General features: G+C 36.2%; 1 protein-coding gene and 1 long non-coding RNA gene across 3 annotated transcripts; one reads left to right on the top strand and one right to left on the bottom strand.

Moving 5' to 3' along the window:
* Nucleotides 1-1,255: 1,255 nt before the first annotated feature.
* On the top strand, nucleotides 1,256-23,280 carry LOC101890281 (DENN domain-containing protein 5A). 2 transcript variants are annotated; one of them, XM_005190712.4, is made up of 16 exons: nucleotides 1,256-1,999; nucleotides 2,067-2,176; nucleotides 3,457-3,627; nucleotides 3,696-3,934; nucleotides 3,998-4,287; nucleotides 4,346-5,366; nucleotides 17,779-17,985; nucleotides 19,704-19,884; nucleotides 19,949-20,324; nucleotides 20,920-21,049; nucleotides 21,121-21,371; nucleotides 21,438-21,583; nucleotides 21,645-21,763; nucleotides 21,829-22,208; nucleotides 22,267-22,492; nucleotides 22,567-23,280. In XM_005190712.4, exons 1-16 carry the CDS (start codon nucleotides 1,606-1,608, stop codon nucleotides 22,754-22,756), a joined length of 4,431 nt encoding a protein of 1,476 aa, XP_005190769.1. In that variant the 5' UTR covers nucleotides 1,256-1,605; the 3' UTR covers nucleotides 22,757-23,280. The 2 variants fall into 2 exon arrangements, with proteins under 2 accessions (XP_005190769.1, XP_019894914.1); XM_020039355.2 differs by lacking the exons at nucleotides 19,704-19,884; nucleotides 19,949-20,324; nucleotides 20,920-21,049; ... (4 more) ...; nucleotides 22,267-22,492; nucleotides 22,567-23,280 and adding an exon at nucleotides 18,048-18,334 and having other exon boundaries at nucleotides 1,257-1,999.
* On the bottom strand, nucleotides 10,360-15,674 carry LOC131801278 (uncharacterized). Its single transcript, XR_009341770.1, has 3 exons — nucleotides 15,332-15,674; nucleotides 11,611-11,882; nucleotides 10,360-10,727 (listed from the first exon to the last, which is right to left on the bottom strand). It is a non-coding gene; the product is annotated as an uncharacterized LOC131801278 (long non-coding RNA).
* Nucleotides 23,281-23,798: the final 518 nt, after the last annotated feature.

The raw sequence follows: 23,798 nt of genomic DNA, 5'->3' as shown, positions 1-23,798 counted from the left end.
ACAAGAATTTGTCTATTCCAAAACTGCAAGAATATAAGAGTTTTTATATTCTTGCAGTTTTGGAACAGACCAAAGATGGCAAAACAGAGAAAAAAGTTAATAAAGTTAATTGTTGTAGCTGATAGCTACACTTTATAAATACACCTTGAGTACATTCATTTCGACCGATAATATCGATATGAGTAACTATCAATCGATATTCAATCTAATGCAAAATATCGATAGTATCAATCGTGAAATTAGCAACGTTGCAAACTATCGATAATATTGAATTTCACCAAAACTACAGGGTGACTCAGAACATCGAAATTTCACTTTTTTCAACTGTGCGTCAGAGAAAAATCCTGGAACCGATTTGAAAACAAAATTAATGTATAAAATTGTGAAATGGTCCATGAAATAAACAAATTTTGTTCGATAATGAATTCTCATACCCCAGTTATTAATTCCATACATAACATCGCAAATTAGCTAATGATACAACAACAGTTTCAAATTCTGATATTTCACTGGTGGTCAGGACGGAAATCTGCCTCTGCAAGCCTCCATATAAAAACGTCCAAAAAATTGTGAATGCCAAATGAAAGTGGAAGCCAATACGAGTATTTTGGCATATAAAATGTTCTCCAAGTCAGTTTTTGGTAGAACAATTTTTCCAAATTTCTGATATTCCACTGGTGGTCAGGACGGGAATCTGCCTCTGGAAGCCTCCATATAAAAACGTCCAAAAACTGTGAATGCCAAATGAAAGTGGAAGCCCTTACGAGTATTTTGGCATATAAAATGTTCTCCAAGTCAGTTTTTGGTAGAACAAATTTTCCAATTTTCTGATATTCCACTAGTTTTCAGGACGGAAATCTGGCTCTTACGAGTATTTTGGCATATAAAATGTTCTCCAAGTCAGTTTTTGGTAGAACAATTTTACCCACATTGTAATGACATTATGAGGTTTCTTAGATCTCAGTTGTAGTTTCAGTGCAATTTCAACGACTATTTAATAGGCCTTGAACATCATGGTTGATTCCAAATGCCGTTTTGAAGCCAAGTGCCATGATGCATCAACATTGACAACATTGATATGACTGTTTTGTTATACGATGTTGAAGTTGTTGTTTCGAAATCAGTTCACTGCCACCTGCTGTGTGGATGCGACTACCTTCCTCTTTTTTCTTTTTCTATCATGTCTATCAAACTACGATAACCGATTTTCCCTTTATAAATGATATCGGAGAAAAATTTTTAATTCAATCACAATAGCATTAAATCACAATGCCATTAAAGTTGGTAGTCAGAAGGCTTGGAAGGGGAACCGTATACTTTATACTTTCGATACACAATTGGATGGATTTTTTCGTATCCAATAAAGAAAGCAGTTTCCACAAAAACAAGGAAAATTACATCTCGGTGGATTAGTGGGAAAGAAATTTCGTCGACATTCCGTAAACAAATAGATATTTTTTTAATTTTAAGTGTTGAAAGCCGAGAGGAATGCATGGGTAAACTGTCCTAATTGCTTCATTTGAAGCCACAATACAGATAAAATTGAAATAGAATATAAATTGAAAGTTCGATTCAAAAGAACGCAATTATTTGCTGCAACAAAACATGTCGGATAATGTTGTCAAACGAATGTCAAAAAGTTTGAACATTAAAGCATCCACGTCACAGCTAGAAACAAAAGACAACAATGTCAATGACGGCGAGGCTGGCTTTAACAAGCCGAAATTTGTGGCCATGCGAAAACTCAAGTCCATTAATTCACAAGTGGCACCCGATACTTCTACAGCCTCTAAATTGAGCACTTCCTCTCTAACAAATGATTCACCAAGTTCTCTGTCATCGAATTCGCCAACTTCACCAACAAACCAAGATGTGCAGGGTACAGCGGAATTGCGACAAATGAAAAAAGATTGTGATCCACAATTCTCACGATTCGCTGACTACTTTGTTATATGTGGTTTAGATTTAGATACTGGTTTGGAACCCGACAGGTTTGCTGGTAATGTACACAAAATATTTTACAACTGTTTATATGGACCGGTACTGAAACTCGAAATCTTTCTCAGGCGACAATCTACAATGTTCCCCTTTGGATCGGGCATATAAAAGTAAACCGTTGGCTCATTATCCAGAGAATGTGTCCTGGAATCCGTTTGACTCACACGGAATTTGTATGGTAAGATCTTATTTCGTTTGGTATTGTGAAGCACAAATTGTTCTAGGTCATTCTACCCATACAAAATTGTACCAATAATTGTTTGAATTCGCAAATTGATTATTGAGCCCTATGCAAAATTCAAATTTAATATTATTTCTATTAATCAAAATAAAGTGGCGCACTTTCTCTATCTACAAGTAAATTTCCGTGTGGACAATAAATATTGTTTTCTTTTTTGTTTTCCAAGAAGGATCCAACTATTCCAGCCGATCTTTTATGTTGTATAAAACCAAACATAACCAACCAACCAAAACCATTTTTGTTAATTTTTTAATTAATGTATCGGCTTTGTAGTTTAATTTGCTAACCAATGGCCGCTTAAATAAAAATTAAAAAATTAAATACATAAGCCTCGGTGAATTGCAGTAAAATAATAATGGATTCAATTTATCATTTTCGTCAAAGCATTTTAAAAACCCCCTTGCCTATGCCACATGCTGGGCAGATGTTTCGCACGTAGCTGCGTCTGCACTATTCGGTACATAACTGTGCCTGCTTTATAGGCATGTTGATGTAGAGGCTCTCTCTTATACATATGTACCTCCGTCTAGATCCTTAAGGTCTTCCCTTACGTGCCTGGGGAGTAGGCCTATCCATCAGATGAAGATTGAGATGGCTTCCAGCAGGTTTTTTTTTTTAACAGGATTTTATTATGTTCTTGCACCTTGCACCTTCGCCTCATGAGGAGGCACCATATTTCAGTTCTAAGGGCGGCGTTTTAGCAGGACTGAATATTTTTCCACTGTGTAGCACTTAGCGAACCACACCGGCCCATTGAGACGCTCTCTTTATACCTCTATACCTCCCTTCTTACGTGCCTGGGGCAGGTTGCCTATCCACCAGATGGTGATTGGGATGTTTGCAATTGATTTTGCTGATGATATATTTATATATATTTGTAATTAATTTAGATAAAAACTGTTTTGATATTGATGCAAGTTAATATAAACTTTTGGCCATATCGGCCAATTTAACTCCTTTTATCAAATGAAACTATGAAATGAATGTACCGAATCCGGGTTACATAAGTGTATACTATGCGTAAAATCTGATTATGAATAATAATAGTGTTGTTTGATCTCAAAAATAATTTATGGTTTTTTGCATTCATTTTCAAGGGAAAAGTTCTTTACAACGAATTAAAAAATAAATAAAATATAATGGGTGATTGATGTGCTTATGATCTGTGTTTATTACTCATATTTCTTTTTTATAAAAATTATTACTTTAAAATGTAGCTGTCATTGCCCCAAGGATTACGCTTTCGAACACAAAAACATAGCATTGAACCGAAATTTCATTCATTTGCCACCACGAGAGAAGATGGCAAGCGTTGCTATGGGTTTAGTCTCGTATTTTACGAAGAAATACGCAATAGAAATATATGCAGTGCTATGCATACGCTACAGGTGAGCTAAGTTCACTAGACATGACTATGACATACATATGAATATAAATGCTTAATTTTGTTTTACAGTCCATGTTCATTACTGAACTATCCAATGGCCAACAAACACATTCATTATCCCGTATAAAAGACAGTCCCGTTAGTAGATCATTACCTCGTCATTTCAAAGTGGCTGGTCAAGCTCCTCAATCAGCACAAAGTTACTATGACATTACGAAAGACAAGCTCTATGTTGCCAAAAGTATTTCATTAATATGCCAGCAACCATACGCGTTTGCAGCTGAAATATTCCTGAGAAACCTATATAAGTATGCTTCGTGTACATTATTTCTTACATTTCCTAAAAAGTGAGTTTTATTTATATGTTTCAGATGTCTTCCGCGCCAGCCAGGTCCTGGTATAAGTCTCGAATCATATGTCTATAATATATTGTATGAAGTAATGTTGCCTCATCCTGGAAAATCTATTCGAATTTACTTACCCCCTTCAGAAGCACATTTGCCCCCAATAGCACTAACTTTGCAACGGCCGGAAGTACCTTTGGAACTACCTTTACTGGATTTTTCCCTAAGATTGTTGTTTACTTACCTAGGAGTGGAGTGCGTTATTCAATTACTTACATGTGTTTTACTGGAAAATCAGGTTTTGCTTCGGTCTAATGGTAGGTACCTTTAGAATCGGAGGTTCGTAGCAGTGTCAAATTTAAACATTTTTTTTAGATTATCAAAAGCTGATGGTCGTCGGCGAGTGTATAACTTCGATTCTTTTCCCTTTTGTTTGGCCACATGTATATGCACCAATTCTACCAGCTGCTCTACATCATTTTCTCGATGCTCCAGTGCCCTTTGTCATGGGACTGCACGCAGAATGCGAGGCCGCTAATAAAATTGGGTCTGAGGCAACGCTATGTTTCGTTGACATAGATAAGAAAATCATACAACTGCCAGAAGAGTTGCCGGTTTTTCCACACAAAATGGATTTTATGGCCGAGATTATTTCCATTTTAGATAAATTTGAAATAGAGCGAGACCGTATAAATGAACCTAATATAAGAAATTGTTACTCTCGCGATCAAGATGTTATGATCAGCAGTTGCACTTTGCCAAGTGGCTTACAAGCCGCACGTAGAAGCAAGGAGCGTTTTCAACAACTCCAGGAAACTGTATACACCTTAGGCTCATCTCCAGAAAGTAATAGCCATTGCAATTTGCATTATCAGCCGCTTGTGGCACATCCATCGAGAATCGACCATGTTCCGCGCATTGCAGATTTTCTCAGAAGAAAAAACGTGCGATCATCATCTCCTATACCCGGTGCAGGCGACCATGTCGATGCCACAGCTACGATTCCACCATCGATGTCTTCTCCGACACGAACACGCAATAGAGACGTTAAACCGCAGTTAAGCCCGGAAGACCAGTACTATCAAGATCTACGAATAAATAACGCTCTACGGGAAATTTTCCTAAATCGTTTTGTACATATGTTTTTTGCTTATGAATTTTTCGTAATCTATCCAAATCAGGATAGAGATGAATGGTTGAGTAATCGAGAGACCATACAGAACTTTGATAAATCTTCGTTTCTCTCGGATCAACCGGAGCATCATAGACCATTCCTGTCGCAATTTTTGGAATCTCAAATGTTTGCAACATTAGTTGACAACAAAATACTCTCCATATGGGATAAAGAGCCGGATCCTAATTTAAAAATGTTTGATCAAAGAATTAAGCTTTTAAGGTAAGTAGTTCAAAATGTGTTAACTTTTGTAACGTAATGTCTTCTTATTGTTTACCTATTTATATAACATTTCGAGTCTTTTGACAGTGGTTCTTGCTCGTACATGTTACTCGGAACAATGTTCCTTTTTACTTAGTTATGATACATATTGTTTCAATGTTTAGGAGTTATATTTTAAATATGTTGCTGATGTGTGTGTGTGTGTAAAATGAAAAAACAACCTTACTATTTAATTAAAAAAATGAGTGGGTTTTATACCCTTTCATAAATCAAGTTAGTTGATGTAAGAATAACACGAAGGTATAACTTGTGCATCAAAAATTGTCCTAGATTTCTCCAGTTTGTCTTTAATGAGTTGTAATCCAGACAGGGTATGCAGACTTCGTGTGGAGTAATGCCAAGGCAATGTGATCTTATTAATTCTATCGGTGATGTAAAAGATGTGGTCACCGAAATTAAGTCATTAATTTTTTAGAACTTAATCATGTCGTGATGTCTCCTCTCCACCGCAGCAGTCATGTTCGGTGAAATAAGAGAAGTGGACACCGACATTTTGTTATTATTATGTTTTGGACCTCATCATGTCGTAATGTCCTCTCACCGCAGCAGTCTTCCGAACTATCATATAGTGTATTTATGTGTATTTCAAGAAAAATGTATTTATATGTCTATTGCTGGTAATAGAAAACAACATTGAATCAAACAATACAGTATCGTTATATATCATTAACACACAAATCGTTAACCTCCATTTGTCTCTGCAAAGTTTTCAAACATGCGGCGAAATACACCGCGGGAGAACGAGAACTGTCTTAGCTCAGCTGGAAGCTGATTCCAGATTCATGCGGAACGAACCATGAAAGATCTTTTATACAAGGGTGTAGAAAAATGTGGAAAAATTATTTGCGTATTCCTAGTAGACCGAGAGAACACAATTCGATCTCGCTGAAAAGCGGGAAGATTTTAACAGAAAAATTTATATAGAAATTAAATCACGCGTTTTTTAACAAAAGTAGAGAGTGACACTCTTAGAACGAGAACTGCATGTGCAGAAATATGGTCAGAACGACGCAAATTGTAAACATATCTTACATAATGTTAAAACGTTTTTCAATTTTCATAAATTGCTCATGTGTTGTACCAGAAATCACTTCAATACAATAGGAGATTACCGAGAATAACATAGAAAAGGCAAGATTTCTTTTTACGAAGAAGGGCAAATAGAAATCAGTTGAGTGTAATGTGTTTTCGGAGCATATTTATAACTTTGGGGTACAATGCATCAATATGCAAAGAAAAGTCAAGCTTAGCATCAAGGACAACACCTAAACAATTTATACGGTCAACAAAATCCACTGCTACACCATTAACCTGTATATTAATACTGCTGTTCAGTCGACCAGGTGGGCCAAATATCATTGCTTTTGTCTTAGAAACATTTACTACTAGACATTATAAATATATTTCTTAAGAACTACTTATGATTATTTGACTTAACCCAACACATGCTCTCATCTAAAAAGAGATCTCAGTTTATAAGAATCTCCTTGATTATAAGAACATGTTCACTTATCCGTGGACACTATAGTATGATCCACTCCCATCCGTTCCAACTGAAGAACGTCGGATGCCTGGACAAACCAAGGTAGTTTTGGCCCAACTATGTTCAGAATGATGCTGTCGTCTGCCGGCGTGCGATAAGAGACCGCACACTACGCTGCACCTCTTTAATTGCCCTGGCAAACCCACCCGACACATTCCTCAAAATCTTTGATTCTTGAGTTGGCAGAAAAAACACATAATTCATTACTGTTGGAATAACAAGTTATTGGGGCAGTAATGTAGTGCCTATCGCTATATCCGTTTATCCGTTTTAAGACGGAACAATTCTGCACCAACCTTCATTGCATGTGGTTATCGTAAGCGACGCAATACCATGATCTATATTTGGTCTCGATCTCAAGTCGGCTCGTGGATTACTTCCCCAGCAATTTTTGTGATACCATTTCGGATTCGGAGAAACTCATATTTTCTAGTGCCAGCGATACCAGGCAATGACAATTTTGACAATACTTTGGATAACTTTTACTGCACAGCGGGATAGCCCTTGATGTTCTTCCAGATCATAAAATTCATTTGTTTTCACTCTAACAGTGTGTTTCGAACAAAAACTAATGATTTTTATTCATTGTATTTAGTTAACAATATCTTGAATCGGGTATGTGGTTATATATAACCCAAACCAAAATGTGAATCCGTTTTGTTAATATTTCTCTCGTTTGTCTGATGACAAATATATTTTGTACCTGTGTGCCGATGACGTTTATATTTTTCTACAAAGTATGTTGTTGCGGGTGGTCCACTTAGAAAAACCTTCTGTCCTCTCTGTAAAATTGTTATTTACAAATGTCAGCTGTCATAGAACAGTTGGTGTTCGTATGGCGTATCTACACCGTCCGTACTAAATATTACTTGATCCCATGTAAGGTGTCGTCCCTGAATGACGACGGGAGAGAGTGAGTTTTACGCCATATCTCAAATTTCCCAAATAACGTCAATGATGGCGGAAGAAAGAGAAATTATATTGTATTAATACCAATATTAAATGCATTATTGGAATTATGTTGCAGTTGGAATATGCGCATATAAAAGCAAAGTCAGCACGAAGAAGCTTTCTTTTTATTTTGTGAACGGTTTCAGTGCGAGCGTAATTTTATGCGTGTTTCCAAAACAATTGTAACAGAATAAAAAAAAATAAAACAAGCAAACTATTCATAAAGAGTTACATAAAGTTTAAAGGCATGATAGCCAGCGAACACTTCCAAATAAAAAGGATTGTGAAAAGTTCAAGAGCAATACTAAAAATTGGACTGACGTTCGTAGCTGCTTAAAGAAAACCTTAGTATCTGGACGCTGATAATTTCTTAAAGGCAGGTATATGGCGGAAAGCGGGAAAAGTTGCTTCCGGAAAAAGATTCCAACGCTTTCCTTTACGCTCCACAGATACGCTCGGCAGCTAGCGATTGTCAGCTGCATCCTGTGGTCACCAAACACCCTGTGTATGCCAACTGTGCCAGTGCCTAAGATCAGCTGCTGAAAAGTGGACTCTATCCGAAATATATTTCAACACTGCAAAATTCATCATATGGTCGTGATTTTATGTCAGTTTTCTCGCTGAGAAAGGAAAACTAATATACCAGTGGCCCAGGAAGAGTTCAGTATAACAGCAAGGTAACAAAGTGTTATAAAACGATAAACATCTTTATACTTTGGAAACTATAGCCGGCCGTTAGGCGCAGAAAATAAACCCAAGTTTGACTTTATTAATTTTTATTTTTTTTGATACTTTTATTATATTTTTTTTGATACTTATTCGAGGAAACAATTTACGTAAATCTTAGTCTAAGTTTTTTTATTTTTTTTACATTTTTGTGTTACTATAGTATTTTTGTTGTGAGTGTTTTTTCTTTATTTTTTTATTTATTGTAAGGGACTATATATCAAGGGCAGGGGTCTTATAAACCGTTTTTTTTTTGTCATGAGACGTAGATGGTCTCGGAAATATTATATACTTAATTGAGCTCGATTAGGTAGGCGTCTTAACATAGTCGGTAACTTTCTGGCGAAATTTCAAGCCAGTGAAAAATACCCAATCCCCTTAGTATAGGTCCTGATAGGGAATAAATTTAATTTTTGACAATATAAGAAAGCAAATCTAATAATAAGGTCCTTTCGACTTTGTAATTTCGATATTCAGCTTCCTAATTTTAATGTCCGAATAAAAATGTGAATCGTATTATAAGAATTAAAATGAATATTGTTTGAGAAAAAATTATTGGAAGGATTATGGTCGAGTGGGGTGGTGAATAGAGTAAGGGAGTCAATGGGGTCCACATAATGAAAAATAGGGTTTCGTGGACCATGGTAGGGTGGGCCGAGTGGGGGTTCCGAACAGCAAGGGACCTTAAAATCGTCAAGGAATGTTCTCTGTGTGTTTTGTTTTAGAGTAAATATTTGTATTCGTTCACCCATGAAATAAATGATGTTGGACCCGAAGTTCGTTTGGCGGTTGAGAACCTACCTGAGAGTCTTGAGCAGCCGGAAGGCCAAACCGATACTGTAAGAGCGGTCCTAACAGAATGGCGCCCAATTTTAGAAATAAATACCTAGATTGCCATATTGGTAATTCAAGGAAAAGTAATGTTTATTGTGTGTAATACCCAAACACAAAGCAATAGATCAGCCTAGATTCAATAGTTTCGAAATCTAGTCCTCAGCTAAAGTATCTAACTGGTATTGCAACCAGACCTATGGATTAGATAGGTTCTGATTAAATGTGCAATATTAGTATTAGAATAATATTGGCTAGATTTATAGGAAAGGGTCTTAGTGCAATCTCTAGTTGTGTTTTTGTAACTATGAATGTTGTAATCGACCTGTGATGTTTTGTACTGTTTTTTTTTATAATTTTGAATAGATCCAAGATAAGATTTTGCTGGCTATAAGAAATCGGCATCCCAGGTGAATAATTCCCGTGAGATAAGTGTCGATGGCCACAACCCATATGATCTTTACTTTCAATAAAAAGAGGGAAGTAATGCAATGGCAGCTAGTCTTAGAAGATTTATTTGTTCATATACATATATTATAAGTTTATAAGGACATTCTGAGGATTTTTAAACGCTCATTTTTATTGGCTTTAAGCAGTAAAAGAATGTGATTTAATTCGTCTGAGGAAAAGATTGGCGATAATAGCAATTAGATTTTTTTTAGCCAATGTGCTCCCATTTCATCTACCTTACAAACACTACCATAAACCTTCCATAAAAAAAATATATATATATTAAAAATAATAAGTGAAAGAATATAGAAAATTACAATTTTTGATGATAAACTTGTAATTTTATTGACTGGTATATACCAAATAATTTAAATTAAACTCGATCAAGAATCAAAAAAAAAAAAAAAAAAAAAAAAAAGAGAAATTAAAGACTTTAAGTCTAAGATAAGATAGTAAAAGTATCAAAGTGCATTTTAACAACTAGTTTTATCTATATAGAAAACGTAGTTTAGGGAATGTATACCAGGTCAAAGACAGCGAATAAAAGAAACTGGCCGTTACATTTTGATGCTAATTCCGATCAAGGTCAAATCGAACCTAAAAAGAAAAAGATGAATGAATTAGAAACTGGAAACATGGAAAATACAGGGCAATTTAGGGACTTATCTTCCACCATTATAAATCGTCCTGGTCATGGGAACATAGATAATAACCCTCAAACTGCACCAACTGGGATAGAAAATGAGGGTGACAATTTTCTTACACCGGGGACTAGAAGAGTTCAGTCTAGAGATGTGAACCTGGAAGAAAGAGTCAAAGACATTGTAAGCAATGAGGTGAAAGATTTAAGGAAAACAATAGACATTTTGGTCAAGACAGTTCAAAATATGACGTCAAATACCACTAATGTAACTCCAAGGACAGTAAATTTTGATGGGCATGTTGGGAATGGGAACATTCCCCAGAGTGATCTTCCGGCTGTTTCGAATGCCATGGCTAGTAGGGAGCGAATACAATCGGGAACTTCATCTTCAACTGGGTATTACTTCCCACCTGTACCGATGAAAGACCATTTGCGCATCCGAGTCGACAAGTTTGGCATCAACTTTGATGGAAACCCGCTAAAATTAACGGTGGAAGAATTCATATTCCGCCTAGAATGTCTCAAAGAACAGTATGACATTCCATGGGACGAAATTCTACGGGATTTTAGGTTGCTTGTATCTGGACCTGCTCTTGAGTGGTTCTGGCAATTGCAGAAGATGAGGAAATTCACTCAATGGGTTCGTCTAAAGGACGCTTTATTGTCCCAGTATCGGGCTACTAAATCGCCTTTTGAGGCCATGAAAGATTTGGTAGAGAGAAAACAAATGGCGAACGAACCTATTGATACCTACTTTCATGCTATGGGACAGCTCCGATCTCGATTACCGCTTCCGATCACTGATGAAGACATGATCAAAATTATTAAAAGTAATGTTAGGGAAAACATAAAAATGGTTATATACCCGATGAGCATTTCCACAGTGGAATTATTACGAGTGGAATGCAAAGATGCTGAAAAGAATTTTCCCAAAAGAGATACAAGACAAATGGCACCGATTCCGCGACAGATTAGGCAAGTCAATGAAGTCACATATGATGATTATGAATATGAGGAACCGAATCCTCAAATAGAGGTACCTGATACTGTCTCTGCTATTCGGATGGCACAACAGCACAACAAGGTGTATGTTTGCTGGAATTGTCAGGAATCAGGGCACACATTCGTGGATTGTCCATCCACAGCAAGGTCGTTGTTTTGCTATCGATGTGGTAAGCAAAACACGATAACTCCCAAATGTCCAAATTGTCAAAAGGGAAACTACCGGAGGGGCGTGGAAACTACGGGGGAGACACGTCCGGCAGGAAACCCCGAGAAGTGAATGAGACTCAGGACGAATCGCTGAAACAATCTGAAATAAAAGAAGGGCATACATTTAAGGGAAGTGAATCGTGGGCAAAACAGAGACATTATGTTCCACTAGAAGTGAGACAAACAAATTATGAGTTAGTTAGACGGAGAATATTTGGCCAAGATGTTGGAAAGAAAAATATTCCTAAACGCATACTTAAAATAAGGCAGAAGGCCATAGAGAAAAGAAGAGTTAAAAGAGCTGTGGTTGAAACCATAACCCGTGCCGAAACGAGTTTCAAAGACCCCAGACCTTTTGCTAAAATTTATATAAAGGGGAAAGTCCTCGAAGGATTGTTAGATACCGGAGCGTCCATAAGCCTCCTGGGGAAAGGGTGTAGGGAACTACTGGAGGAACTTTCAATCGAAATGAAACCAGTTTTTACCAATATTAGGACTGCGAGTGGCAGGAGACATCGTATAATTGGTAAAATTGAAATAAATGTTGAATTCGATGGTAGCATTAACAACATGGAGTTATATTTATGCCCCGATCTAGATCTAAATCTATACTTAGGTATTGATGTCTGGCATAAATTTAATCTTGCTCCAGGAATCATACCAGTTGAAGAAATTAATATTGAAAAGGTTTTTGAAGAATATAGAGAAACGGGAACGGAACATCGACTAAAACCACATCAGCTTACAGAACAACAAAAACTTAAATTGAATCAGGCAATTGAAGAATTTGATACGTTTGAGAAAATGGGATTGGGTAGAACCAAGCTTGAAAAGCATGTTATCAAGCTGGTAGAGGGAGCAGTACCATTTAAAGATAGGCATTACCCAATGTCCCCTGCAGTGCAGCAAATCACATATGAGGAAATAGATAAAATGCTGAAACTAAATGTAATCGAAGAGAGTGAAAGCCCGTGGTGTAACCGAACCACGGTGGTAAGAAAACCCGGGAAAAATAGGTTTTGCCTCGACGCGAGAAAGTTGAACAAATTAACTGAAAAAGACGCGTATCCCCTACAAAATATAGATGGCATACTTAGCCGCATTGATGAGACGTACTATATTAGTAGCGTGGATCTCAAATTTGCATTCTGGCAAATAGAGTTAGAGGAGGAGAGTAAGAAATATACCGCGTTTACTGTTCCCGGGCGACCTTTATACCAATTTCGGGTAATGCCCTTTGGGCTATGCAACGCTGCCCAACGTCTGTGTCGCCTGATGGATAAGGTCGTACCAAACCGATTAAAGGAAAATGTGTTCATTTATTTGGACGATTTACTACTAATCTCGAGCGATTTTGAGCAACACATGGAATTATTGAAAGAAGTTGCACAGTGTCTCAAAGCAGCAAATTTAACTATTGGTCTTAAAAAGTCTCAATTTTGTTTCAGGGAATTGAAGTATCTGGGTTATATAATTGGGGATGGTATGTTAAAAACAGATCCGGATAAAGTGGAAGCCATTATGAAAATAGCAGTACCGAAAAATATAAGAGAAGTTAGAAGTTTTTTAGGCACTGCAGGGTGGTATCGCCGCTTTATAAAGGATTTCGCCACGATATCTGCCCCTTTAACTGACACCCTTAAGAAATCTAAGAAATTCATCATGACTGAAGAAGCAATAAAGGCATTTGAAAGCCTTAAAAGGTCATTGACACGGGCCCCGGTGTTACGTCATGCTGATTTCCGAAAACGATTCTTCATACAGTGTGATGCTTCGGAATACGGTATCGGAGCGGTACTATTTCAACTTAATGATCAGGAAGACGAACACCCTATTGCTTTTTATTCACAAAAGCTAAATTCCAGCCAAAAAAACTACAGTGTTACGGAGAAAGAATGCCTGGCGGCTGTTATGGCTATAAAGAAGTTCCGTCCATATGTAGAATTAATGGACTTTACTGTCATAACAGATCATGCCAGTCTCCAATGGCTAATGAACTTAAAGGATTTAAGTGGTCGTCTCGCCCGTTGGTCGTTACAGTTGCAGGCATACCGTTTCGACATCGTACACCGAAAAGGAAAAGATAATTTAGTGGCAGATACTTTATCCAGACTTCCCTGGATAGAAGAGATCGACATAGAGCAGATATTTGAAGTTAATACCAATGAATTCGACAGTGAAGAATACAGGGATCTGAAAAATGTTATTGAAAATAATCAGAATAGACTTCCAGACTTAAAAGTCGAAGATAACCTAGTGCTGAAGCGGCTAAGACAGGAGAATTGTGAGTTTTTGGGCGAATACGAGTGGAGGATATGGGTTCCAGAACATTTGACTCATCATCTGATCCAAAAGGCCCATGATTCTCCAACATCCGCTCATGGTGGTACACGCAAGACATTGAGCCGTTTAAGGCAACAATTTTATTGGCCTAATATGACGTCGCAGGTTCGTCAATATGTCGGGAAATGCATAACATGCAAAGAAACCAAAAGTGTCAATTATAATACAAAGACTACGTTAGGAAACGAAGTCAAAACAGAAAGACCCTTTCAGAAAATTTATATTGACTTTTTGGGCAAATACCCACGTTCCAAGTGTGGAAACGCATATATTTTTATCGTTGTGGATCATTTTTCTAAATTTGTGTGTTTGAAGGCTATGAGAGAGGCCACCGCCAGTAACGTAATCCGATTTTTAGTGGAGGAAATTTTTAGAAAATTTGGGGTACCTGAGACTGTCCACAGTGACAACGGGGCCCAATTTAACTCTAAACAATTCAAAGACATGATAAAAGTTTACCAAATTAATCACCTTCAAACTGCCCCATATTCACCACAGTCGAACGCCTCAGAACGGGTTAATCAATCCGTTCTGGCGGCCATTAGAGCTTATCTAGAAAATGATCATAGAGACTGGGATCTCTATCTGTCGGAAATCGAGTGCGCTCTCCGAACCTCGGTACATGCCGCGACGGGCGTATCACCATTTTTTGCCCTATTCGGGTACCATATGTACACTAAAGGTTCGGACTACAAGTTAGCAACAAAGTTAAAATCCCTCACTGAACATGAAATTCTTCATTTGGACAGGAACGACCGACTTATGCTTATAAGAGATAAAATAAAGCAAAATATGCACAAAGCCTATGAAGCCAGTGCCCAAAGGTATAATCCAAGAGCTAGACTAACCAAGTTCGCCCCAGGTCAGGAGGTTTATCGCCGCAATTACTTGCTAAGCGACTTCCAAAAGAATTTTAATGCAAAATTTGCTAGAAAGTTTAGGAAATGTAGGATAGTGAAACCTGTTGGGAATAATATGTATGAGCTCGAAGACCTTCAAGGTAAATCTTTAGGCGTGGCTCATGCTAAGGACATTAAAATGTGATGACATGACTGTGATATGCCTTTTTAAAAATGGGGGGAGGCTGTAATAGCTTTATACTTATGTGCAATATAGGATAAGTAGATGTCTTGTGAACGTCCTATATACGTATAAGAAAGTTAATAAAAACAAAATACTTAAAGCGAATAAAAACATGAAACTTACCCCCTGAACGATTTGAATCGGTTCTATCAAACAAAAAAACAGCCATTGCCATTATCCAAAACCAGGGGATGAACTCGTGGAAATCTGAGGAAAGTAAGCAAAAAGTAAACGTTCTTAGAAATAACTTAAAAGGGGCCAACACTTCCCTAATAATGCCCGGCTTTCAGGGTGTGGGAGTTCCCCACGTTGAGTCGATTGGGGAAATATATATAAAAATCTTAACTGGACGCTCCGCACACCGTCTATCCCTTCGCCAGCTCGGCATAACCGGAGTTTTGTTGCGGGTGGTCCACTTAGAAAAACCTTCTGTCCTCTCTGTAAAATTGTTATTTACAAATGTCAGCTGTCATAGAACAGTTGGTGTTCGTATGGCGTATCTACACCGTCCGTACTAAATATTACTTGATCCCATGTAAGGTGTCGTCCCTGAATGACGACGGGAGAGAGTGAGTTTTACGCCATATCTCAAATTTCCCAAATAACGTCAATGATGGCGGAAGAAAGAGAAATTATATTGTATTAATACCAATATTAAATGCATTATTGGAATTATGTTGCAGTTGGAATATGCGCATATAAAAGCAAAGTCAGCACGAAGAAGCTTTCTTTTTATTTTGTGAACGGTTTCAGTGCGAGCGTAATTTTATGCGTGTTTCCAAAACAATTGTAACAGAATAAAAAAAAAATAAAACAAGCAAACTATTCATAAAGAGTTACATAAAGTTTAAAGGCATGATAGCCAGCGAACACTTCCAAATAAAAAGGATTGTGAAAAGTTCAAGAGCAATACTAAAAATTGGACTGACGTTCGTAGCTGCTTAAAGAAAACCTTAGTATCTGGACGCTGATAATTTCTTAAAGGCAGGTATATGGCGGAAAGCGGGAAAAGTTGCTTCCGGAAAAAGATTCCAACGCTTTCCTTTACGCTCCACAGATACGCTCGGCAGCTAGCGATTGTCAGCTGCATCCTGTGGTCACCAAACACCCTGTGTATGCCAACTGTGCCAGTGCCTAAGATCAGCTGCTGAAAAGTGGACTCTATCCGAAATATATTTCAACACTGCAAAATTCATCATATGGTCGTGATTTTATGTCAGTTTTCTCGCTGAGAAAGGAAAACTAATATACCAGTGGCCCAGGAAGAGTTCAGTATAACAGCAAGGTAACAAAGTGTTATAAAACGATAAACATCTTTATACTTTGGAAACTATAGCCGGCCGTTAGGCGCAGAAAATAAACCCAAGTTTGACTTTATTAATTTTTATTTTTTTTGATACTTTTATTATATTTTTTTTGATACTTATTCGAGGAAACAATTTACGTAAATCTTAGTCTAAGTTTTTTATTTTTTTTACATTTTTGTGTTACTATAGTATTTTTGTTGTGAGTGTTTTTTCTTTATTTTTTTATTTATTGTAAGGGACTATATATCAAGGGCAGGGGTCTTATAAACCGTTTTTTTTTTGTCATGAGACGTAGATGGTCTCGGAAATATTATATACTTAATTGAGCTCGATTAGGTAGGCGTCTTAACATAGTCGGTAACTTTCTGGCGAAATTTCAAGCCAGTGAAAAATACCCAATCCCCTTAGTATAGGTCCTGATAGGGAATAAATTTAATTTTTGACAATATAAGAAAGCAAATCTAATAATAAGGTCCTTTCGACTTTGTAATTTCGATATTCAGCTTCCTAATTTTAATGTCCGAATAAAAATGTGAATCGTATTATAAGAATTAAAATGAATATTGTTTGAGAAAAAATTATTGGAAGGATTATGGTCGAGTGGGGTGGTGAATAGAGTAAGGGAGTCAATGGGGTCCACATAATGAAAAATAGGGTTTCGTGGACCATGGTAGGGTGGGCCGAGTGGGGGTTCCGAACAGCAAGGGACCTTAAAATCCTCAAGGAATGTTCTCTGTGTGTTTTGTTTTAGAGTAAATATTTGTATTCGTTCACCCATGAAATAAATGATGTTGGACCCGAAGTTCGTTTGGCGGTTGAGAACCTACCTGAGAGTCTTGAGCAGCCGGAAGGCCAAACCGATACTGTAAGAGCGGTCCTAACAATGTGTATTGTTGATTTTAAGAAGCTAGCTAAGACAACTTAACGTTATATATTGGTGTGGACCGTACTGTTGGTCAATTGGACTAACAGCAAAGCCATCTTGTAGATATCTGGTGTTTTTCTCTGCGGTGTTTTCCTTTGATAATTGAATACGTTTTATTTTCCCGATAATATTTATTTCTTGATTGATTAATGGCATTTTTACCACAAATTTAAGAACAACTGAGAAGGTTTTTATTTGGAAACGCAGAAATAACTAATTGTTGCAAGTCATTTTTCATTTTTATTGAAACAATTTTTATTTTTGGCAAAATATTTTATTGCTGTACAGAAACAAAAAGACAAGATATTGATTGTACAATAAATGCTTTACATTTGTAGGAAACGTCATGGGGAAAACATGATATGTGCCACGAGCTACGAACCTTGTGTTGTTAGCCAGGAGGCCCAGCAAATCTTCGAAAAACGGCTTACTTGTGTGGACATTGAAGTAACGCCGCCCAGTGAAATTTTGTCGAATCGCGCAGCTTACTTTCGCAGCTTTCCCATTCTTGAAAAGTCCGTACTAAATCAAGAATGTACCTCGAGGTAGATTATTTTCCCTATTCTTATGTATCACAATATATTTATTCTCATTTTATAAACTATAGATACTAATACTTGTGGGTGTGCTATGTAATAGTTTTGTTTCAGTAAAATTATGTAATCGATGAGTATACTGTATGATATTATTTTAAACATATTTTTTATAGTTTTACAGAATATTTTATTTATTTATTTATTTTTATTTCTTTTTTTTGACCCGATGTGATCGTTATTATTGTTCATTTTCCATTAACTGTTAACATTGTTTCTGATATTTATTTTAAATTAATTTTGTCTTCCGCTAAGCTTTTATGTTGTAACAAATACATAAAATAAACATTTGAAGCACGCATATACTGGGCATATTTTACTTAAACCTTAATTCTAGCAAATTGTAGCAATTCATTCACTGAAGTCTCCGCATCACTTATGCAGCTTTCTGCCGATTTCTACTAGGGGGTTTCGCCTATGGGAACAAACTCACTATTGCCATATTTTCTCTACTCTAAACGACGTCGGAGAAGCACCAAATGGAAGAATGATTTGTTAACATTCGAAACTTAGGAGTCAAAAAATTAATCTTGTTATTATTCTTTGAAATATGTTTTTAATTGTTATTACTTGCATGAATTCCCCACTCTTACTATGGTAAGGTGCAATCAACAGTAAAAGGTGCGCAAACTTCAATTGTCAAATGTATGTTTCTAGTTGATCTTCGTTAACGAACCAGAATTCCAACATTTATACATTTTTGGTAATAAATAAATAAGTGTGTTCTGACAATCAATTTCTCAAGATTTTTAGCTTTTAATAGTACATAATAGAATCTATCAAAGTATTTACTAAAACGTTTAATCGGTCTGTTTAATCTGATTACTTTTCCAATTTCGGATTTGAGTTTTTCGACAGTCTTCGATGAGGCTTCTTATGTTCTTGGTACCAAAAAGAAATAAATCAAGAAGTTAACACTTTCATTTCCAAGTATAACGATGTTGTAGCAGAATTCCCGAACACAAATAGTAACTAGGCGTTAGACCATTTGTTGTTTATCTCACGCTGCTACAAATTTGTAGTTTTCAATAAACGCAGGCATTAAAAAGTCATTATTTCGAATCTTTTTGTATTCTACGCGTAGGTCCCTTAACTTTGTACATAACTTCTTCGCCGTAACTCAAAGTTAGGAAACCCGTTAGTAAAATGTGGATGTATTTGGATGTTGCATATATTCATGACAGGGTAAAAATTTCCAGGCAGATTTCAAGAAATGGAAAGTACAATAGTTTTAAAATTAAATAAATCGTATTGATGTTAATCCTTTCTCTATTTTGTGCTCCTCCTACAACGATTGGAGTAACGAAAATATTCAGAGTATGCTGTTAAAAGGTTCTAATTTAACATCCATTTTTAATAAATAAAATAATCTAATCTATAATCAATTATTCGATCATCGAATGTATATACTATGGTAATTGCGAAAAACGTGCATGAGGGTATATAACGAGAAACTATTAAAATGGAATCAATTTTGTTCGCAAACATATCCCTTTTAAGTAGATCTTGAACGAAGGACAAATCAATTGTTTTTGGGTTAGCGATTTTGTATGGGTTTCAATTATTTTACGAGTCGCTCTTCAAAAATGAATATTCTAATGTAAATTGTAGATTAGAAAATTGCCGCAAAATGTGTTTGCCATATTCCTACATGTTCTCTAATATTGCAGAGGTAACAGTTTAAGGCGGGTAAAAAATGGAAACAAATGGAGAGCCAAAGAAATAAACTTTGACCAAAAGCCGTCAACAAATAATGCTTTAAATCGGCTTTCAGCTAATCTGACTAATACTGAATTGAGTCCAGCGTTGATCGCTCAGGCCAATTGGACGTTTGTGGAGAGATTATTGAAGGTATTTGTTTATTTATTCATTTTGATCTCAGCAATGCTCCATATGTAAAATGTCGTGTTTTCAGGATGTGAAAAGCAAAACAAAGCGCATGCTGTTGGAGAAAATGGGGACTGAAGCTGTTGCTTTAGGTTTGAATAAAAACGACGGAATCGAGGAGAACACACTAATAGCGTCGCTGTGCGATTTATTGGAAAAAATTTGGTCTCACGGATTGCAAACAAAACAGGGCAAATCTGCATTGTGGACGCATTTACAGGCGTATGTAGAGTTACAGGACGCTCGCGCTTCCAGTTCCATTGCAGCCAATAGTTGTGGTACTACAATTTTGAATACAACTACAACTTCTCCAAAGCCGGCGGGAAGTAATAAAATAGGAACCACATCAAGCTATGTAACTGCTCCTGCAATGGCCTGGAATGTTATGCGCAAACGAATGGATTGTAAGTACAACGTTAAAAATCCCTTAATTAAAACAAGCTGCTTCGTTACAAACTTATTTCCTTAACATTTTTAATTATAAAATATGTCACTTTTTAAGTGCTGTAAATGGACTAAAATTGTGTCGCTTTAAAAAATTGTTTTGCTACTTGCGTTAGCACTAGTATTTCCTATAAAAAGATGGGCAATAGCAAAGAGAGATTAATAAAATATATGCTCCTAAAATATGGCAATGTTTGCCAATAGTGCGATTCTCTACCTTTTGGTCCTCATCGAATAAATCATCTATCGGTACTTTCATTTCTTCGCTAACTTACCGACAGATTTCGTAAATTACCGATAATGGAAGAGATTGAAAAATTGTTTTTAATTAATTCTGTCGTTAATTAGTTAAAAAATCGCACTACAGGAGTGAGGCAGAGAATGCCTTTTTTCGGAAAGAGCCACAAATCCTCATGAGTATCCTTGGGATCTTCCCAGGAGTTATTTAAAAATAACAACTCCTATGACAAAAAAAATTATACTACCTATACCGGAATGTCGGGTGGTTAAGAATATAAGTCACCTCTCTAACCATTTCAAAAAACTTTCTTTTAGATTTATCTACATTTCAAAGTGATTTAGATAATCCACCTAGTCCAAACCGCAGTCGATCTCGAGACCGAAATAAATTTGTCGGCTTAGAGCATTTGTGTCCTCTGCCAGAGTCCTTAGAATTTGACGTCCGGTAATTATTGAAAATTATTTTGCATCCACTTATATATGTACATGTACAATTTATTAATATGTTCTTATTAGAAATGTTATGGCCATGGCTGACATTAAAACGCACATTGGACATACCAGAGCTTGGGTACGTTTGTCGTTGGAGAAAAAATTATTGTCACGGCACTTTCGTACGTTACTCTCCGATGATTCTCTCTTGCGTTCGCTTTATAAACGTTCGGCGTTTTTAAGATGTGATGAGGAAAAAGAACAATTTCTTTACCACATTTTGACATTGAACACTGTGGATTACTACTCCTTCACAAATACTTACCCAACAACGAGTAAGTTAAGAGCAAGTTATATTTAAATGAGCAAACATATACATATGCCTTTTTATTTGTAAATAGAACTCCCATATCGAGTTGTCATATTTCCTTCCCGCAAATACGGTTCGTACCATACTTCAAGCAACGTTTGGATTATTGTGTCGGGAACCTTAAATGAAACACAAAAGGTACCTGTGCCAAAGGGTTCCCTCGAGTTTATATTCCATGTACGTTACAATACAGCCCATACTTTAAATGAAACTAACATATATTTTATATTTGTTTTAGTATAAAAATTTAGGTTTGATGACTACAATGCGTATTGGTCATGACAACGCAGGAACATCCAATAAATGGCTTATAGAGCATGTAGTTATGCGAAACGAAGTCACAGGACACACTTATAAGTATACTACTCAAAAGAAAACACAATTCTTGGGCTACTAATATACATGTGTAACATGTGTTGCAGGTTTCCTTGTGGGCGTTGGCTAGGAAAAGGCGTTGATGATGACTCCACTGAACGACTTTTAGTGGGCCAGCGAGTCTCTACAAACGTCAAGAGTGCAGAGATGGAACAGTCATGCCATACTCCTCCTCGTACACGCAGTCCGAGTGTTCAGCGTGGTCAGGATTTGCCACCCATTTCGGAAATTCAACACAAACTGGGCAATTGTGTTAATGTCATTGTCAAATGGCATTACAAGCCCAGTCGAGATCGCGATGTCGGTACACTCACTAACTTGGTTTGTGGCGATGAGGGCCTTGTCAAGTGCTTGGAAAACGTGTTTCTGTGCGGTTTTCGTTCAACAAGGTTCTTCGGTCGTAATCTTTATATATGGGATTATTTTAGTAAGTTTAAACCATTCCATAGTGCTAAAAGACCTCTTAAAATATTCATCTTCTTTAGCTAAAATTAAGGAACAGTTTGAACATTATCTTCAACAAGAGCAACAGCAGATTGATGATTCTGGATCTAGTTTAGACTCGTCCATCAGCTGTGGTAGTGGTCAGCAACATCGAGAATTAAGTGCAATCTGGCACTACTACATCCAACTGATGGATGAAATCAACAAGGTTGGCAGTACGTTGGGTAAAGATGGTAAATTCCAGTTACTCATATGTCTCAGCTTAAGGTTTGTCAAAATCTATTGATAGGTCAGTGTCTCCCATCTTATCAACCTTAATATTTTTGTTCAATATTTTTCAGAGACCACTTGTTAACCCGCATGATTAAACCGATGTCCTTAACAAAAGTAACCCAAGAGATGTATGAAGAAGAAAGTTTCCTGCGCCGTAAAAATCTATTGACGTTTTTAATCCAAATTTTAGAGCCGCTAGATGACTGTCACATAGTTTTGGAGAATTCCATAACACAAGGTATTCCATCGCAATGTTAAAAGACCACTCTTACGTTTTGAATCTCAATCTCAAAATACTCATTTTAAATGCTATAGATTATAAGTTTCTCTTAAATGAAAAACAGATTTTAAGTTCTTGTATCTGTTATTGACGTAAATAATAGCGATTACTTGCTGAATGTCGTTTAAATTTATGAAAAATATTGAGCGCCCAAAGCACCGAAAAAGTAAAGATATATACCAAAGCAAAACATAAATATTATTAACAAGAATTCTATTAACTTATATATATATGTGCAATTAAAAATCAATGACAAATGCCATATATTAGTCATGTAATACCAAACATTCTATAAGATCTATATAATGTACTTGAACTTGCCACGGTAGCTTTTATTTTTTATTTTTGTTTATTTTTCACAATTAAAACCAAAGATTTTTTAATATTATTAAAATATATTAAATATTTTTTTGAAATAAAGGAATTTTTATTTGATTTCACTGAACAAATAAATTAAGCGATAATTTTTATTTCAAAATATTAAATAACTACATACATGTGTTAAAATTAAAATCATAATAAATATGTTTTACCTTATTCAATGTCTATTTATTTGTAGATTTGTCCAATAAATTACTCTTTAATTGCTAATTCTTCTAATAGAAGATGCTAATTCTTCAGTGAGATGTATCTCGCCTTGCAAACATTTCATCTTTTTATATTCCCCACCATACTATGGAGGATATACTAACTTTGTCATTCCTTTTGTAACTCCTCAAACTACTCATGTCGGACCCAATAAAGGATATACATATATATTATTGATTAGCGTAAAATTCTAAGTCGATTTTGTCAGTGTGTTGTAATTACGCTATTTTCTGAGTGAATTCAGAGGAAGCCTAAAACTTTGCACACATGTGCATTTTGCCAGTTGGCAGGTTAAGTTTGTAAATAAGTCGTATAGCCCCCATATAACGATTCCTACCTATAATCGGTATGTTGATGATTTTTTGCGACGTTATTCATCGGAATTGCTTCAAATTTCGAATATGAAGTTTGTAATGTGAAAGCTAAATACGG

Source organism: Musca domestica, unplaced genomic scaffold (assembly GCF_030504385.1).
Source record: "Musca domestica strain aabys unplaced genomic scaffold, Musca_domestica.polishedcontigs.V.1.1 15, whole genome shotgun sequence".
Taxonomy (NCBI): domain Eukaryota; kingdom Metazoa; phylum Arthropoda; class Insecta; order Diptera; family Muscidae; genus Musca; species Musca domestica.
This window is presented reverse-complemented; position numbering and strand designations above follow the sequence as displayed.

Excerpts from the sequence above, each read along its gene's own strand:
- LOC101890281 (XM_005190712.4), top strand. The coding sequence starts at position 1,606 with ATGTCGGATAATGTTGTCAAACGAATGTCAAAAAGTTTGAACATTAAA. Across the intron at positions 2,177-3,456 it reads ACTCACACGGAATTTGTATG|CTGTCATTGCCCCAAGGATT; the intron begins GTAAGATCTTAT and ends TTTAAAATGTAG. Across the intron at positions 22,493-22,566 it reads CTCATATGTCTCAGCTTAAG|AGACCACTTGTTAACCCGCA; the intron begins GTTTGTCAAAAT and ends AATATTTTTCAG.